This window comes from Bubalus bubalis, chromosome 4 (assembly GCF_019923935.1).
Source record: "Bubalus bubalis isolate 160015118507 breed Murrah chromosome 4, NDDB_SH_1, whole genome shotgun sequence".
Lineage (NCBI taxonomy): Eukaryota > Metazoa > Chordata > Mammalia > Artiodactyla > Bovidae > Bubalus > Bubalus bubalis.
The window spans coordinates 129,803,124-129,822,402 of record NC_059160.1 but is presented as its reverse complement, the minus strand read 5'-3'; the positions used below and the strand labels follow the sequence as shown (position 1 = coordinate 129,822,402).

The following is a 19,279-nucleotide window of genomic DNA, read 5'->3' as shown; positions in this document are numbered from 1 at the left end:
TCCCCTTGGAGGAGGAAATGTCTACTCACTCCAGTATTCTTGCCTGGAGAATCCCATGGACAGAGCAGCCTTGTGGGCTACAGTCCATAAGGTCTCAGAGTTGGACACAACTGAGTAACTGACAATGCATACATATATAATATATATAGTAATAAATTCATATAACTAATGAAAACTATGTAAAGCTCCCCTGTCCATGGAATTCTCCAGGCAAGAATACTGGAATGGGTAGTCATTTCCTTTCCAGGGAATCTTCCCAACCCAAGGATCAAACCTGGATCTCCTATATTGCAGGTAGATTCTTTACTGTCTGAGTCACCATGGAAGCCCCCAAAGGAAAGCAAGGTTATCCTGAACAAGGGATACAAGATGATGATTTCCTCATATGGGGAGGCAGGGTATGGGTTGAAGAGAGAACCATTTTAATTAAGGTAGGTAATTATAAAGGTCTTAGCTTTTCTTGCATCACTACGAACAAAGCTAGTGGAGGTGATGGAATTCCAGTTGAGCTATTTCAAATCCTGAAAGATGATGCTGTGAGAGTGCTGCACTCAATAAGCCAGCCAATTTGGAAAACCCAGCAGTGGCCACAGGACTGGAAAAGGTCAGTTTTCATTCCAATCCCAAAGAAAGGCAATGCCAAAGAATGCTCAAACCACTGCACGATTGCACTCATCTCACACACTAGTAAAGTAATGCTCAAAATTCTCCAAGCCAGGCTTTAGCAATATGTGAACCGTGAACTTCCAGATGTTCAAGCTGGTTTTAGAAAAGGTAGAGGAACCAGACACCAAATTTCCAACATCCGCTGGATCATCGAAAAAGCAAGAGAGTTCCAGAAAAACATCTATTTCTGCTTTATTGACTATGCCAAAGCCTTTGACTGTGTGGATCACAATAAACTGGAAAATTCTGAAAGACATGGGAATACCAGACCACCTGACCTGCCTCTTGAGAAACCTATATGTAGGTCAGGAAGCAACAGTTAGAACTGGACATGGAACAACAGACTGGTTCCAAATAGGAAAAGGAGTACGTCAAGGCTGTATATTGTCACCCTGCTTATTTAACTTATATGCAGAGTACATCATGAGAAATCCTGGGCTAGAAGAAGCACAAGCTGGAATCAAGATTGCCAGGAGAAATATCAATAACCTCAGATATGCAGATGACACCACCCTTTTGGCAGAAAGTGAGGAGGAACTAAAAAGCCTCTTGATGAAAGTGAAAGAGGAGAGTGAAAAAGTTGGCTTAAAGCTCAACATTCAGAAAACGAAGATCATAGCATCTGGTCCCATCACTTCATGGGAAATAGATGGGGAAACAGTGGAAACAGTGTCAGACTTTATTTTTTTGGGCTCCAAAATCACTACAGATGGTGACTGCAGCCATGAAATTAAAAGACACTTACTCCTTGGAAGGAGAGTTATGACCAACCTAGATAGCATATTCAAAAGCAGAGACATTACTTTGCCAACAAAGGTCTGTCTAGACAAGGCTATGGTTTTTCCTGTGGTCATGTACTGATGTGAGAGTTGGACTGTGAAGAAAGCTGAGTGTCGAAGAATTGATGCTTTTGAACTGTGGTGTTGGAGAAGACTCTTGAGAGTCCCTTGGACTGCAAGGAGATCCAACCAGTCCATTCTGAAGGAGATCAGCCCTGGGATTTCTTTGGAAGGAATGATACTAAAGCTGAAACTTCAGTACTTTGGCCACCTCATGCGAAGAGTTGACTCATTGGAACAGACTCTGATGCTGGGAGGGATTGGGGGCAGGAGGAGAAGGGGACAACAGAGGATGAGATGGCTGGATGGCATCACTGACTCAATGGATGTAAGTCTGAGTGATCTCCGGGAGTTGGTAATGGACAGGGAGGCCTGGCGTGCTGCAATTCATGGGGTCACAAAGAGTCGGACAGGACTGAGCAACTGAACTGAACTGAACTAAACTAGCTTTTCTTGTGAGTAGGGAGTTTATGGGTAGTTACTACATTATTAGAAATTGCTAAGTAACTACCAATAATGGGAACTTCCCTGGAATTCTAGTGTTTCCAATGCAGGGGGCGTGGGTTCCACCCCTATTCAGGGAACTAAGATCTCACATACCATGCAGTGCTGAGGGGTGGAGAGGGATTTAAAAAAAAAAAAGGAGTCGATAATGGGAATGTATCATGGATCCAGAGTTCTGATTAACCCAATTCTGGGCTTCAATGATTAAAAAAAAAACAATGAAAACTGAAATTTTAGAAAAACCAATTAAGATGTGAATGCTGCCTTCATAAAGTCCTACAATACTGAAGAAAGATAGGATGACATAAGTCTTTTGAATAGAGTTCAAGTGTCAAGATTGAAGTCAAAAATCATCATATGTAAAAGTAAGATGACCACTAGTAAATTCTGAGAAACCATGAAGTCCAAGAGAAATTTTCAGACTCCTGGGATGCTGACTGTCAAAGTGAAGAAAGACAGCCTCCTGAAACTACTTACTAAATAGTTTGATGTGAATCACCAAGAGTAGCAACTTAGGGAGACACTGGGATAGCACACTTACCACCAAGTCTGTGGGTAACATAAATGTAAAGAGATATTTAACACTGCATGAAAGAACTGAACTTTAAAACTATTTTGGCCTTGGACAATGGTTCAACTCCAATTAGAGAACTGATGACTTAACTAAAGCCTACATCAACTGTCAAAATAGAGATATGTATGATAAACCTCAAAAGAAATTCATAAATGACCTGGAATTGAGGTGAAAAGGCAAGCTCACAATGAGAGAAAAAATGCAACCTGGCTGTCAAAAAACTAGTGAGTTCTTACAATTTCTTGTAAATGTATAGAATCCCAGGGCAGAATAAGTCAGGATAAAGTCCCACTGTGCTCTACACAGGTAAACTCATAGCCAGCACACTGTGTTCAAATAATTTCTAGGGGCACACGTCTTGATGACTGATTGAGAGAAGAATGAAGAAGTGATGAAAGCTTGGCATTCCTGGGATACATTAAACAATCAATGGAAAGAGATTAGTTAATTTTGATGGGAAAATCTTGAAGAAAAGTGAGCATCAATATTTGATCCTTTCTCAAAAGAGATTAGATTTAAGTGTAGGATGGAACCAGGACAAGTGTGGGGTGGGGGCTGACTCTTCTCCCGTCACAAGGAAGAATTTGAAGGTCAGGAATCTCTTACTTTCAAAACAGGAGCTTTTCCCTTTTCAGACCACTTGCTCATTGCTTCTTCAGCTGAAAGGAAAACAGCCCATGGACTACTTTACAATCCCCTTACTTATCAGCTCCCTCTTGTCTCATTTCCTTATTTGTCTTACTCAGAATCCAAGATCCAATGCCTCAGCCAGTCTCATAATGACAGAAAAAACCCCTATGATCCTCTGTCCTTCAACAACAGTCTGGTAAAAATTGCCATCCTTGATGAATCGAACTTCTTGCCTTCTCTGACTCTGCATTTGGTTCTGGGAACTGGTAGGGAAAAGCCACCCAACCAGGAAGACTGGTACTGCCCAAATTCATACAAAGCGACATCAATGAGGCTTTCCTCACTGTCTGGGGGTTCCATTTTAGTTTCTAGTCAATACTCAGTACCAATTTCCATAGAAGGAAATATCTTTCCTCTTTCATCTTTTAATCAAGTGTTTTTTAAAAAATTATCTTATTGAAGGATAGTTGATTTACAATGTTGTGTTAGTTTCTGGTGTATAGCAAAGTGATTCAGTTACACATACATGGCTTCCCCAGGTGGTGCTGGTGGTAAAGAACTTGCCTGCCAATGCAGGAGATGTAAGAGACAAGGATTCGATCCCTGGGTGGGGAAGATCCCCTAGAGAAGGGCATGGCAGCCCACTCCAGTATTCTTGCCTGGAGCATCCCATGGACAGAGGAGCCTGGCATGCTACAGTCCACAGGGTCGCAAAGAGCTGGACATGACTCAAGTGACTTAATACAACTATCCCAAACTCCCAATCCATCCTTCTACTTTCCTGAAAACCACAAGTCTGTTTACTACGTCTGTGAATCTATTTCTGTTTTATAGATAAGTTTTCTGTGTCATATTTTAGATTCCATATGTAAGCAATACCATATAGTATTTGCCCTTCTCTTTCTGACTTACTTAGTATGATAATCTCTAATTCTATCCATGTTGCTACAAATGACATTATTTCATTCTTTCTGTGGCTTCTGCTGCTGCTAAGTCGCTTCAGTCGTGTCCGACTCTGTGCGACCCCATGGATTGTAGCCCACCAGGCTCCCCTGTCCCTGGGATTCTCCAGGAAAGAACAATGGAGTTGGTTGCCATTTCCTTCTCCAATGCATGAAAGTGGAAAGTGAAAGTGAAGTCGCTCAGTTGTGTCAGACTCTTCGCGACCCCATGGACTTCAGCCTACCAGGCTCCTCCGCCCATGGGATTTTCCAGGTAACAGTACTGGAGTGGGGTGCCATTGCCTTCTCCCTTCTATGGCTGAGTAGTATTCTATTGTATACATACACACACACACACACATATATATGGAATTCATCTTTTTTATCCATTAATCTGATGATGGACATTGAGATCGTTTTCATGTTTTATACACTATGGCTTTCAAACCATTAACTGGACATGAAATCTATTGAGAGAGTCATGATCTCAGAGATCTTTTTATTTAAATAGAATAGAAAATAAACCATATACTGCTCATAATATAAATATAATTTCATGATGATTTTCTTTAAAGGTATCTGCTTTTATGTCTCCATAAATATACTGGTAAATGTATTACTGACTGTGAGTGGGAAGCCATGACTTTTCCCTTATGCTCTCTAACCTGTCTTGTCACCATGCTCCTACCTGTTCAAAGCCTCATTTCACAAATTATTTCCTGTCTATTCTTTTTGATCCTTCCCACCAGAATAGAAGCATGGTAACATCTATTTTTCTAAAACGTTAAAAAAAAAAAAAAGGCAAACAAGCAAAAATAATCCCCCTTCAACCTTATAATTCCATCTAGATGTTTATCACCTTGTATCTTTCTCCTCCTTCTCAGTCTTCTCAATAAAGAGACTTATGCCACGTCTACTCACATGGAAATCTCTACTTCCCCACAATACACACTTGGACATCAATGTTCCCTCAAAATTCTCTGCATCATGGTCACATGATGTCCATGGAATAAATCCTGGGGAATATTCAATCCTTATGGTCAGTCCCTCAGCAGAGTAAGACCTTGTTGACCACACATTTCAACAGTTCCTATGTGTGCTCACACTTAAGATTTTCTCCTTTTTTTCTGGGGAGAAGTCCTTTTGTTCTAGCCATCTCTTAAGCATTCATGTCTTTAAAGGCTTGGTCCTATGCTGACTGTTCTTCTCATGCTTCCTTTTCTGCCTAAGCAAGATTATCTACTACTATGGCTTCAGTTTCCTTCTAAAGCTGACCAATAACACAGCTATATTTATAAGCCTTCCATGAGATACAGAAATGTCAGAAATGACTATCTTACCACACACTGGACATTTCCGCTTAGATGCCTTTAAAGTTAAACAGGCATCTTTACCGAACATGTTGAAAATTTAATTTGCCATCTTGCCTCTTCACTATAAGCCTGCCTTGATTCTGGTGCTCCCCACCTTAGCATATGGTACTACTGTTAACTCAGATGCCCAAGTCAGAAGCCTCAGAGAAACCTGACTCCTTTTTTATACTCATCACCTCATTCATCTCCTTGTTCTAAGGTTAAATGAAATAAGCACCCAGTAAATACGTAGCTATTACTATTTTTGCACGGTCAACTCATCATTCAACAGTCAAGGACTTCCTTAAAACTCAGTGCTATGCAACTTACTCCATATACTCCTAATTGCTCCTCTACCATTAAACTTGTCAGCATCTTTTGGGTAATCATTTGTTCAAAGTTTGCCCTTTCCATCAGATGATGAACTCTAAGAAGACAGGATGTGTGTATTTCTCTCTGATTCACCATATTATCTCCAGTATCTTAATGCCCAGTGAATATTTGTTGAATAAATGAATGTTTGGAAAATTAGTGAGATTCCCATAAATAAAATGTTAAATGAAGAAACAATGATTATCTGTCAAAAAAGTTAGAACAGATATTCAAGCAACAAGTGCAAAGTTGAGATTAATGCACTTACGTTTTCTAAAATTTAAGAATAGTTTATTTTAATTGAGAAATATGTAGATTTTTATATTTTACCATTAAAATCAAGAATTTATTTACCTTTGCCATAATATCTGCATAAGCCATATATAAAAAATCTTCCTCCAGTTTGCTATGAAAAATAAGAAAAAAACAACAGTTTTTAAGTAGGTTAGTTACACGAAAAATTACCATCACTATATAAAATAACCTTCTTTCAACAAGTGTGTCTTTTTTTAAATGAAACAAACACAAAACTTAGAGAAATCATTCAAAAATATTGTAGAATCAGAAAGCAAAGATATCAGACTTCCTCAAGAGTTGGCCCCATCTTACCTTACAGTCTAATATAATAAATATGTTTGTGTGTAAATAAACAATTTACTAATTTACACACAAATGTAGTAACATTTTCTTAAAAATACAAACATTGAAATGAGAAAATTTACATGATGTCAGGTATCTTGACAGCAGAAGTGATATCTGACATTTGTTCGAAAGACTACCCAAATTATTATGACTACATACTGAAAAAATATTACGATCATAAAAGATTCTTAAAAATTAAGACAGGTTAAATCTATTTATTATCTTCTTTTGAAAAAGCATGAAAATCACTAATTCACTGAAGAAAGACTTCCATCAAAAAACTCCTGTTTGCAAAATTATCTTAGCAGTTTTAAACTTACAGCCATCAGAAAAGTCCACTTATGAGAAATACCTCATTACCTGACAATGCCAGACAGGGAGCTGCTCTATGCTTAGGGATGAGATGATTTTGTTAGTTAGGAAATAATAAGAGAGAGAGAGAGAGAAATAGTGAGAGAAAGATGGATCACATTAGCTAAGAGGGAGAAATGTACATTATTATGACATGCACAGAGGTCAGATGAACTCGTCAAGACTCACGTGAATAGGAATTGATAATTAAATTCTTTTCCTGCTTTGCCTAGGGCAAAGCTGGCTTTCTTTCCCAAGACAGGGAAGCTGATGAAGGTTTTGAAACCTCTGCAAGGTCTCATCTACAGAATGAATCTACGCCGTGCCCCTATCATGGGCAGGTGCTGGCACACTTTAATTATCAAGCTTATGAATGCATTTCTTTTTTAATTCCATAGAGGTTTTGCCCTCTGTGGTTTTCATGAATTCAAAAGAACAAGAACCAAGAAAAATGGAGAAGGCCTTTAAAACAGATCTCAAAGAAACTTCGCATTGAGGGGATGGCTTAGCCATCTCCTGAAGTTTCCTAACACTCACTGACAATGGAGATAATCTATCCAGGATATTTGGGGTCACCGGTGGTCTCCAACACTTTTGGTATTGAAATTGACTTTGGGCTCTTTTGTTTTAATTTCTAAAGGACATTTGTGATAAAGAGATTATAAGAAGATTCAGAATCAACTCAACCAGCTAATTACAATATTGTTAAAAGAATTGGAGCTAGGTAAATATTAATATTTGATAGGTAAATATTAAAGTCTGAAGTTGAACGAGTGTTGGTTCATACATGTATACCAGACTGGTCCTGTGAAGTGAAGTGAAATGAAACTCATTCAGTCATCTCCTACTCTTTGCAACCCTATGGACTGTAGTCCATGGAATTCTGCAGGCCAGAATACTGGAGTAGGTAGCCGTTTCCTTCTCCAGGGGATCTTCCCAACTAACTTTGAACAATTTTCTCTCCTCTCAAGAAGATGAAATTGAAACATGAACATGTGACGAACAGAACACTCAGACATGGGTTTCTGTTTGTTCCTCCTATGTCTCCTGTGAACTCCCCAACCATACCATTTCTCCGTTAAAGCTGTTCGACTAAACAGAAGGATCAGCTGATGAAGAGGATCAACCCTCTTAGTTCCTTCATCTTCTTCTGGAGGTTCTGCTCCAGGTTTCTATAAAAAAGTCAAATTCATAAAATTTCACATTAAGGTGAAATGTTCACTCAAACCTAGGAGCACTGTGAAGGCTTGGAATAGCAAATAAAAAGAAAGTCTTTTTCTTCCTATTGTGGTACATGTCTGTGTCTATGTTATATACATTGTACCTGGATGTGTGTCTTATATTATCGATGCAAAAGTATACAGTTTTAAAGAAGAAAGTTGGGACTTCTATGGTAGTCCAGTGGTTAAGGCTCTGCACTCCCAATACAGGGGACACAGGTTTGATCCCCGGTTAGGGAACTAAGATCTCACATGCCACACAGCATAGCCAAATAAAATAAAAATAAAATAAATTTTTAATTTAAAAAGTTGTTGAATAATGGGACAAAAAAACATTGTGGGCAAGCATGATTTACATCATTTAAAAAAAACTGAATACTATTCCTATAAGCAGCATCATAACTAACTGAAAAGTGAACTGCTACATGGATTTCAGCAGCTCTAGGGAGATCTCAAATACAAAACATTGCAATAAAATGCTGTCACTCCATGTATAAAAATTTAGTGCACCTAGCAAGGCAAACTGTTTTATCAAATGAAACATTTTTGTTGCCTACATAGACAGAGATAGGTAAAGAATGCTGAATGAGTTAATGTTTGAACCACTTACATGTTATTCTCATTTTTACTTTTAAAACTTAAAAAAAGTAATTTCATTTATTGAACAATTACCATAAGGAAAATTATTAAGCATTTTTTACTGACTTGAGAATGAATTAATCCTGTTTGTTGAATGACTAATGAATTTTGTATCTCTTTTAGACTTACGCATTCAAACTGATATTCTTTATATGTAAGTGATGTTCTTTCTTGGATTTAAGGCTTAATGTTGCAGCTAGTATGCTAAATCTGCAAGGTTAAAATATTCTAATATTCTAAAGATTTGATTCTAAAGAAAAATGAAACTCACTTAAAATATATAGGATCATTGTACAGCAAAAACTAACACAATAGTGTAAATCAACTATACCCCAATAAAAATAATAACTAAATAAAATATATGGGAATAATCAGGGTTAAGGTTTTATGAATTAGATTAGTTTGCCCATCACATTCCCTGATTATTTGTGTGTTTTTTCACGAAAAACTTTAGACCAAAGTTTTAACTTTGGAATTATGGAGCCTCTCAGTCTACAAAACGCGGTGGAACTACATGCTTGTAAATTTTCCTGAGAAGGTGGTTCTTGATCAAATTTTTAAATAGATCCACAGCTTATAAAAAATTGAGACAATGGCTCCCTTGAGTGAAGCATTCTCAGTAGCACAAGCCTCCTTATCATCATGGTTGGATGAAAAATTCTACTTCTCCGTTTATTTTATATCTACTGTGACATTCTGCTCTTCCTGCATCCAATCTATCATTCTCTGCCCTGCGTATGTTTAACAACCAGCCACTTTTCATTGGCTTTTGTTAAGTTTCAACTTATTTTTGGTGAAGCATTCTTTATGGTTCAGCTTTTATAGTTCTATCCTGGTTCTGAGGTGTTTGAAGTTCCTTTGAGGAATAATTTTAAAGAACAATAGAGTCGAAATTTACTTAAATTCTGAACTACTGGCTGTTGATGAGATCTCTTCAAAATAAGAAGAGTGAATTTTCCCTAAACATTGCATGCAGTAACAATCCAGAATAAAGTTTCCTAAGCCCCATAGGCTGCAATAATGTTTCCTTTTCAATGTTATAAGATAAATGGCTCACACCAATGTTATTCCACCAATCCCAGACCTTCTTTCATCTTCTAACCCAGTAAAAACATACCGCTAAGTCTTCTATCAATTTATCTTCAAAGTAATGTTCTTCTGTCTCAATCCAAGACTTTTCATATCCTTGAAGAAAGAGATTGACAGCCCGATGCCTAAAAGGTAAGCACAATTTCAAGAGCTTTTTAAAAAATAAATTGAAAAGGCACTCAGTAGCACTTAATCACTGGATTATCTGTGCACTAAAAGAATAAATAAAAATAAACTTTCCAATCTCGACTGGAGAAGCAAGATATTGCAGTAGATAGAGAAAGCTTTCTCAGATCACATCCTGACCTGGATTCAGTTATTTCTAAGTTTTGTAACATTTGTAAACTTTGTAACAAAGTTTTTAACATTTGTAACATTTGTAAACAAAGTAAACTTTGTTAACTTTACTTCTCTCATTTATAAAACTAGAATAACCCCAACTATTTTTCAGTTTTGTGAGACTCAAACTGAGATAAAGAACATAAAACATGTTGGATAGATGCTCATTACATGGTAGCTCTTATGACATAAAGTGGCTCTGGATAAACAGTTGTGAGCTTCAAGAGAGGAATTATTCAGTCTTCCTGTTAACATCAGATACAGCCTCTGAGGATTACCAAAGTAAACATATTAAGGGAACTTTATGGGAGTATATATCCAAAGATTAAATCCTAGAATACTGATGAAAATAGTTGCCTATGAAATAAAGAAGACCTGTAAAGACTAAACTCATCTTGAAATTGATGTGATATATGGCTAAGGTTCCACTCTAAGAAAGTCACATCAATAAGGGAACATAAGAGCATACCAGACGTGTTAAAATGAGATGGTGCCATTGTAGAGTGGAATGCTACAACATTAACAGTATCAAAGGTAGACTAAGGAATCGTGAGACATAAACTTAGGTTTATGAAGGGCCTTGAAATCCAGGGAGAAGAACTGACCAGGCACCTGGAATGGCCAGAACTCACCATCAATTCTTCTACAAGAGAGAAGCTCAACTCTACTGGTACATCAGAATCCCCTGGGGAGCTTCTACACAGTACACATGCTAAGCCCTCAGATAGTCTGATTCAACAGGTTGAGGCTTGGATACTCCTCAAGTGAATCTGAGTGTATTTCCTTAAAGCACCAGGTCTGAGAACCATTGGAATAAGGAATACAATTTTGAATATGTTATATCAGAGAAAGTGGAATAGCAGACTCTGTTGTATTGTAGAAACTAACTTGTAATCTGCTAGTTGATGGAACTGGATGTTGAGTCAATAAAGTGAGTTGAAGAGGTACCATGAAGGGTAATGTATTTGCATTATTCCCAAAAGTTAGTTCCCTATCAATTCTTTTCCCCAAAGATGAAATAATCACAAAAGTAACAAACAATGATTAACATTGTGTTATGTTCAGTTCTAAGCATTCTGTCTACCTCGACCCATTAAATAACCTAAACAACTCTATGAGGCAAACATTATGGTACAGTTGAGAAAACTACAACAAAGTCAGGAAAGAACCTTGACCAAAATCATGCACTCATAAGCTCTGAGGTCAGGATTCAAATCAAGGCAGTCTGACCCCAAAGACTGGTTCCTGATTACTCTGAAAGTGAAAGTCACTTAGGTGTGTCCAATTCTTTGTGACCCCATGGACTAGACAGTCCATGGAATTCTCCAGGCCCGAATACTGGAGTAGGTAGCCTTTCTCTTCTCCAGGGGATCTTCTCAACCCAGGGATGGAACCCAGGTCTCCTGCATTGCAGGTGGATTCTTTACCAGCTGAGCCAAAGCGAAGCCCAGGAATACTGGAGTGGATAGCCTATCCCTTCTCCAGAGGCACTTCCCAACCCAGGAATCGAACCAGGGTCACCTGCGTTGCAGGCAGCTTCTTTACCAACTGAGCTATTAGGGAAGCTGATTTCTCTATCCTGCCTCAAATATGTGAGCAGATCCTCCTAATTATTCAAAAGTAACAGATAACAAACTTATAGTTACCAAAGGGGAAAGGGTGGGGAGGGACAAGTTAGGAGTCTGAAATTAACATATATATGCTATTATATAGAAAACAGATAACCAGCAAGGACCTACTATATAGCACAGTATCTATCTACTCAATACTCTCATAGCCTATACAGGAAAAAAAATCTGAAAAAGAAAAGATAAATGTATAAATCATTTTACTGTACATCTAAAGCACAAATATACTTCAATAAAAAAATAAAATCTATTCAATAATGACATTACAGGCCAATGAGAATAACCAACAGGAAAAAATGAAGTTAAGCATTACACAGAAGAGGCAATAAATCTCCTTCATCCTTCTCTTGGACTACTATATCCATGTCAAGGTATATGCTAGCCTCCTATCACTTCTTAGAGGAAGAGTAATTTTAATCTATTAGCAACATTAAAGAAATTCTGACCTCGGCAGATTATATAAAGGAGCCATCCGGAAGCAAGCAACCACAGCTCGTTTCCTCTGCTTAGAGAGCAGTTTGTGCCACACGGCCTTTTTTGATCTCTGAGGATGCTCAACCTGAGGTAGAAAGACAGAGACATACGTATTTAACCCCCCAAACATCTTCAGGAACATAGTACTAAACAGCTGTACCTTTTAGCTAAAAACTTTTAGATTTTCAATTTTCCAAAAGTATCTTACAATTATTATGAAAGTATCTTCAAAGTCACCCAATGCTACATTTGAAATAGTTTCAGATGTTATGTATTTTCCTTAGAAAAAACATATTTTCCCAACAATGTGTACTTTAGAAGCTATATCATTTTTTTAAAACCAAAGAAATAGGAAACCATCCTATATGAAATAATTTTGCATCCTTTTTAAATTTGTTATGGTGCCAAAACATAAGTAAAGAAAAATTAACCTATCCTGGCTTATGCATTTTCACTAATTTTATCCTAAGACCTACAACAGTAAATATAAATAGAGGCAGTTAAAGAAAATTCTAACGAAGTCTATTGTTTCTTAATATATTTAATAAGATGGAGAGAAGATGACAAGTCTTTGTGAACACATTAGTAGAAGTGAGTAAAAGAATTTAATTTTGAAAAAATGTTAAACTATATAATTATTTTGTTAGATAGGGACAAATGAGAATTTATAAGTTGCAGTAAATGATGCAAGCAAGCTATGTGTTTAGCTAATAGCATTTGGAATTTCAAGGAAGAGATTAATCATAAGTATTAGAGAGAAAAAATCCCAACATGGAATTCTACATTCATTAGTAATTTCTAGGCAATTGAACACTGTACTTCCCAGATTGTAATATCTCCGGCGCATACATGTAGATTTCTGGAAGAAATAAAAATGTTATGTTAGCTAAAAAAAGAGTAAAACTAAAGGTATTATCCTCTGCAGTAAAGAGTCAAAATATGAATGTAATACTAATGCCTGAAGAAAACATTTAGAATGTTTGGATAACAGTGGTTTGGAAATTTTAACAAAGCAATTTGTGTAATTTGAAAGCACTTATTTCTGTGATCCTCTTTCCTCTATAAGATCAAGAAACACTTTCTGATAACTATCCAGTTAGTTCAGTTTTCTTCTCGGTTATGTTAAGCAAAACAAAGCACTGTTAAGACAGTGTAGGTGAAAATAGAATCAAGGATAATGCTATTCCCCGAGAATAAGGCATTGTGATTAACATGGGTAACACTCAACAAACATAATTAAGTACCTAAGCCCTGATGAACATGTTGGAAAAGGTCTCCGCTGTCATGAAGGCTGCCATTTGGCAGAGCATTTTAATACCCAAAGGAAAGACTTTAAATAGTGAATTTTCCTATAAATGAAGTAAATAGATGTTGGTAAGATCTGTGATCCAAAAACGAACATCAAGATGTGTCTTGCAACTGTTTGAATGTCTGGCTGTGCTGATGCGTTAGCTTGTCTGGTGTTTGAGTATTAGACAATCCCAAGGAGACAGCTCACTCTTCTGAGAAAGATGACCAGATGTACAGTACAAAAAGTCACTTGCATGGGTCACTGGCATTTGAGATAAATTAAGTCTTTTCTGTGCATCCACCGCTTTTGCAAGTGAAAATATTGTTTAGCAAGCGAAAATATTCTTAGCAAACTATTCTATGACTCACGAATTAACATAAGAATAGAGAAATGAAAGGAATGAATTCTGCACACACATATTTCCCACTCATTTCTGTTTTTTGATAATTCATGAGTTCTTTTATTCATATTCTTAACATTTTTGAAGAATATTTGGCCATTAAAATCTGACCTGCTTACCTTTTCCTAGATATTCACACATCTTAAAGATTTACACAGGGATCAACCTCATCACAGCTAGAGAAAGTCTGGGTTTCTTTTATTCTCTCTTCAGTACATTCTGTATCCTAGCACATCTAAATCATTACATAGTTAACTATGTGTCTGTATCCTCTCCTAGAGCACCAGCCACTTGAGTTGAGCAACAGAATTCAAGCCCCAGGACCTGCAGAGTACAATGCTGTTACACTGTACTGAACACAATAAATATTCATGGGATAAATAGTTGCTCAGTAAAATGAATTTCATTACTGTGCAAATGATATCATTCATTACGTCACATGTATTTATGAATATATAACATATGACTATAATAAAACATAGTTAGAGTTCAATAAACTTCATTTAATGTATCTAAAAGTCATTCAAGGAAACTTAGATATGTGCAAGAAAACCAGGAAGAATTAAAAACTCATGACAAAGTAATGCCATTTAATTGGTGATGTTAGTGGTAAAGACTGCAGTCCATGGGGTCGCTAAGAGTCGGACACGACTGAGAGACTTCACTTTCACTTTTCACTTTCATGCATTGGAGAAGGAAATGGCAACCCACTCCAGTGTTCTTGCCTGGAGAATCCCAGGGACAGGGGAGCCTGGTGGGCTGCCGTCTATGGGGTCGCACAGAGTGGGACATGACTGATGTGACTTAGCAGCAGCAGCAGCAGTGGTAAAGAACCTGCCTGCCAATGCAGGAGAGATAAGAGATGCAGGTTTGATCCCTGGCTCAGGAAGATCCCCTGGAGAAGGGAATGGCTACCCACTCCAGTATTCTTGCCTGGAGAATCCCAAGGACAGAGAAGCCTGGCAAGCTACAGTCCATAGGGTCACAAAGAGTCAGACACAACTGAAGCAACTTAGCATGCACAAGCATATGTAGCACAATCTCCTTTAATATGTGTATCATTTCAGATATACAATTCTATGACTTTCTTTTAACTTTTCTATTTTTAAAAATTTTTGGTCAAGCTGCGTGGCATGTGGGATCCTGGTTCCCCAACCAGGAACAGAACCTGTGCCCCCTCACATGGAAGCACAGTGTCTCAACCACTGGACCACCAGGGAATCCTCTATGACCTTAACATATCACTTAACATATCATTACCTCAAATCTTGTCATCTGCTGATATATGATTATTTATATTTATTTAATATTTCATGGCAATATTTAGGGAAACATTAAGTTGCCTAAATAATATTCTATTATCATATTATATTATTAATATTACAGTGTTATACAGTGTGAATACATATTGATAGTCATATGGCATAAGAGTATCCTAGCTTAATTTCATCGGGTATAGTGATAAATTGCATGACTTTTGAGAAGTTATTTGCATTTCAGTAAACAAGAAGGAAATTAACAGATACTGCATTAGATGATATCTTTAGTTATTTAACTGGCTGGGGCAGAGATAGGAGATCATGAGATAAAATAGGAATCAAAGAAATATATTTATTATCGCTATTCTAGTGTGTTCTACAAAACATTCAGATAACAATATCCTGAGACGACACAGGGCACTTTATTATTTTATGTTTAATGTAAAATAACTGCCCCTCCATGTCAGGCGGGTATTGTCATGGAGACCCAGGACAGCACACTTCTGAGTTTGCACTAAGCACCTTCAGTCTGGTGTTAGTGGTTGAATGGGTCTCATGAGAAACAGAGAAAGTCTCTCTGTTGCAGATATTTTACGTAAGCTAGAAGATTCCTTATACAAAAGCACAATCCACCAATTGATAACATTTCAGATATTATTGGTTTGGGAATTCTTGAGCGAAGGTAATAAATAAGAAAATAAGACACACAGTAAGCTTTGTAGTTTAAAATAGAAAATAACTGAAAAATGATATAAAACATTATTCTCACATGGTTTTAATATCAATGCATTGCTGCTGCTGCTGCTGCTGCTGCTGCTGCTAAGTCACTTCAGTCGTGTCCGACTCTGTGCGACCCCAGAGACGGCAGCCCACCAGGCTCCCCCTTCCCTGGGATTCTCCAGGCAAGAACACTGGAGTGGGTTGCCATTTCCTTCTCCAATGCAGGAAAGTGAAAAGTGAAACTGAAGTCACTCAGTCGTGTCTGACTCTTAGCAACCCCATGGTCTGCAGCCTACCAGGCTCCCCCATCCATGGGATTTTCCTTTTTGCTCTTCTCTAAATGTAATGTATTGTTGATCCTGAGAAAAATCAGCTCAAAAATATTAAAATGAAGGGTTAAACAAGTGACCTTAAATTTAAATATGAGACCAGGGAAAGACAGTATCTCATATATGTTGCTATGAGCAGTAATGAAAAATAAAGATATAAAACATTTGAAGTCAGGAGTAACTCCTGAAATTTTTGTTAGAATGGTTTAAAATTAAGTATATAATCCTAATTATCTGTTTAATTTTAGAAACATTTTGGAAAAGACAATAAAAGAGAGGCCTTGATCTCCCTCAATACATTATCTATCGATGGTTACAAAAATTATGAGCTTGGAAATAATGTTGATTAGATACTAAGCACTCCCGAGTCACAGATTATTTTTAATGAACATGCTGAACACGTATGCTTTTTGGCTCACAAGTTAGCACACGTCCTACAATAACCCTGTGTATGAGACAGCAGAGGAGACGCTGATGTATAGAAGAGTCTTATGGACTCTGTGGGAGAGGGAGAGGGTGGGAAGATTTGGGAGAATGGCATTGAAACATGTAAAATATCATGTATGAAACGAGTTGCCAGTCCAGGTTCGATGCACGATACTGGATGCTTGGGGCTGGTGCACTGGGACGACCCAGAGGGATGGAATGGAGAGGGAGAAGGGAGGAGGGTTCAGGATGGGGAACACATATATACCTGTGGCGGATTCATTTTGATATTTGGCAAAACTAATACAATTATGTAAAGTTTAAAAATAAAATAAAATTAAAAAAATAAAAAATAAAATAAAAAAACATTCTTACAAGGTTAATCCAAATGTGACTGAATCAACACAAAAGCTAACCTGTTCAAGGTGAAAAAGTACATTTGCTATATCCAAGACCCTTTCCACTGTCTTCTCAGGATCTGAAGTGTCTTCTGTCCTATTGGGTAAGTCTTTGTAAAGAGCCATTTGCCATCTAATAGCAGGATCCTCCAACTGCAGAAAAAAGAAAACCGTTCAAAAAATACAGAGAAAAGAGAAGAACACCCACTTCTGAAGAGTCAATCTATAGCTACATATAGAGCACAGGCTCAGGGTGAAAACATGATGCAGAGATCAAGACAGAACTACCTTGTACTCGTGAAACTTGTCATCTGGTAAGACAGACAGACATCAAATAAATGTTTACAGTGGTACAGGGCTGCTAGGAAGAAATATAAGGTACCTTGGGGACTTAACCCAATCTGTTGTGGTTGGGAAGATTTCTCTAAACAAGTGGGATTTAAGGATGAACTGAAGATCATCAGGGTAAGAAAACAGGCAAAAGCTATTTTTATTTTTTTCTTTTCCTTTGACTCAAATCAGTGAAAGATTTACTTTAGAGGCAATGATATAGGATCAAAAGGACTCAAGAACAGAGCCTAGACTCACTGAAACTAAGATACCAATGAATATAAATCAATGAAGGCATATCGAATCATATTTTGATAATCTATGGACTCTACTTTTTAATACTGTCAAATTTCTTGAGTTAAAGATATAAAGGAATTCTGAAGGTTTTTAAGAAAGATTATTTTAAACCATAGAAACGGACAAATACAAGCATCTTTCCAGGGATAGATCACTTCAAAGAAATAATTTAGGATAACTATGTCATTAAAAACAGGCAAAACAATACTTTTATGTTTTTCCTCCCATTAAATATTTCCTTTCAACATGGGAAATGTAGAATAATGAAGAAGAATTAGATCAACAACATCCAAAGCTTTACAACTCCTAGCCAGAGAAAGCAGAGCCTGAATGTTTCAAAAAAATAACTTTCACGTAGTCGGAGACAGAATTTTGTACACTGAGTAACTTGTCAACACCTATTTGTCCTCTGATAAAACAAAATGTGTTTTATTCATATACTTTTTTCATTTGAGGACTATTGGACGTACAGATTTTATTCTTTTAATATAAAATTACCCCCTCTTGTCCCCAGGATTACCAGTCCTACAATTTTAAGACAATGTTCAAGAAGGAGCTGAGAACAAAAGAACTCATTGTTTGTAAGTCCATATATATGGGGGCCCAACCCTTAGTATAAAAAGTATATAATGAAATGTTACAAAGAATAAGTATTCATTATGTCTTTACTTTCAGGTTTCATTCATTGGGAGATGAAATACTGATTATACATGTTCATCCTTCTCAGCTCTTCTCTTTCTTCCTGATACCACAATATACAGCATACCTTGTCCAAAGTATTCCTATAAGTAACCACTAGAATAGAATGGAAGGATTTCCTCCTGCTTATCCAAGACATAACTTTTTATTTGCTGTTTCCTGAGAGTGGCATACACACCTCAGAGGTACTGAATATTTCCTGTCTCTATTTGAGACCATGGTTGTCAAAGAATGGGCCCAAATTTCCTAAAAATCTTGAGATCCTTTCAGGGACACATGATCTCCTCAAACACCCATGTATAAACTTGAGGTTAAGCTGGAGGCTTTATGAATATTTTGAATAATGTTCAAAATCTTTTTGATTTTATCTGCAAAGACATCATGCTCATGTGGGAATTAACCTCCTACTCTGTTAAAGTTAAAATTAAATGAATAATGGACTTCATAAACAAGTGCACATGAAATCTGTCCTAAATAATTTCTGTGCTTTGCAAATATTGCAAAAGCATGTCACACCTTTATCACATTATATTCTGAAGAGTTAAAAAAATGAATATGGTTTGGATCTTTGGAAATAAACATTTTAATACCCAGAAAGGGATACATTATACTATAATCAATCCTTTTTGACATCTGGACATTTTCATAATTTAAAAAATCCTCAGGAGGGACATCTGAATAGAAGCAAATAGTTGAGTCAAAATAATTAACTGCAAGACTTTTCATATTAAATAAATGGTCCAGTAAACAAATGAATAGTTTATCCACTACTATGAAATTATTTCCAAATAATGGTAAATACTTTGACAACAAAAACTACTTACAGCAAACATTTTACCCACAGTTAAAAAATAGATGTTATAATGGTTT

The 19,279-nt window shown here is 36.9% G+C and overlaps 1 protein-coding gene across 1 annotated transcript in view; it reads right to left on the bottom strand.

Moving 5' to 3' along the window:
- RYR2 (ryanodine receptor 2) overlaps positions 1-19,279 on the bottom strand; it is an 829,832-nt gene that overhangs the window by 113,658 nt on the left and 696,895 nt on the right. Inside the window, exons 74-79 of the mRNA XM_045165522.1 lie at positions 17,102-17,236; positions 13,084-13,119; positions 12,233-12,345; positions 9,848-9,944; positions 7,940-8,043; positions 6,233-6,284 (exon numbers count right to left, since the gene is read on the bottom strand). Of these exons, the coding sequence (XP_045021457.1) occupies positions 6,233-6,284; positions 7,940-8,043; positions 9,848-9,944; positions 12,233-12,345; positions 13,084-13,119; positions 17,102-17,236 (537 nt within the window). The remainder of the gene's footprint in view (positions 1-6,232; positions 6,285-7,939; positions 8,044-9,847; positions 9,945-12,232; positions 12,346-13,083; positions 13,120-17,101; positions 17,237-19,279) is intronic.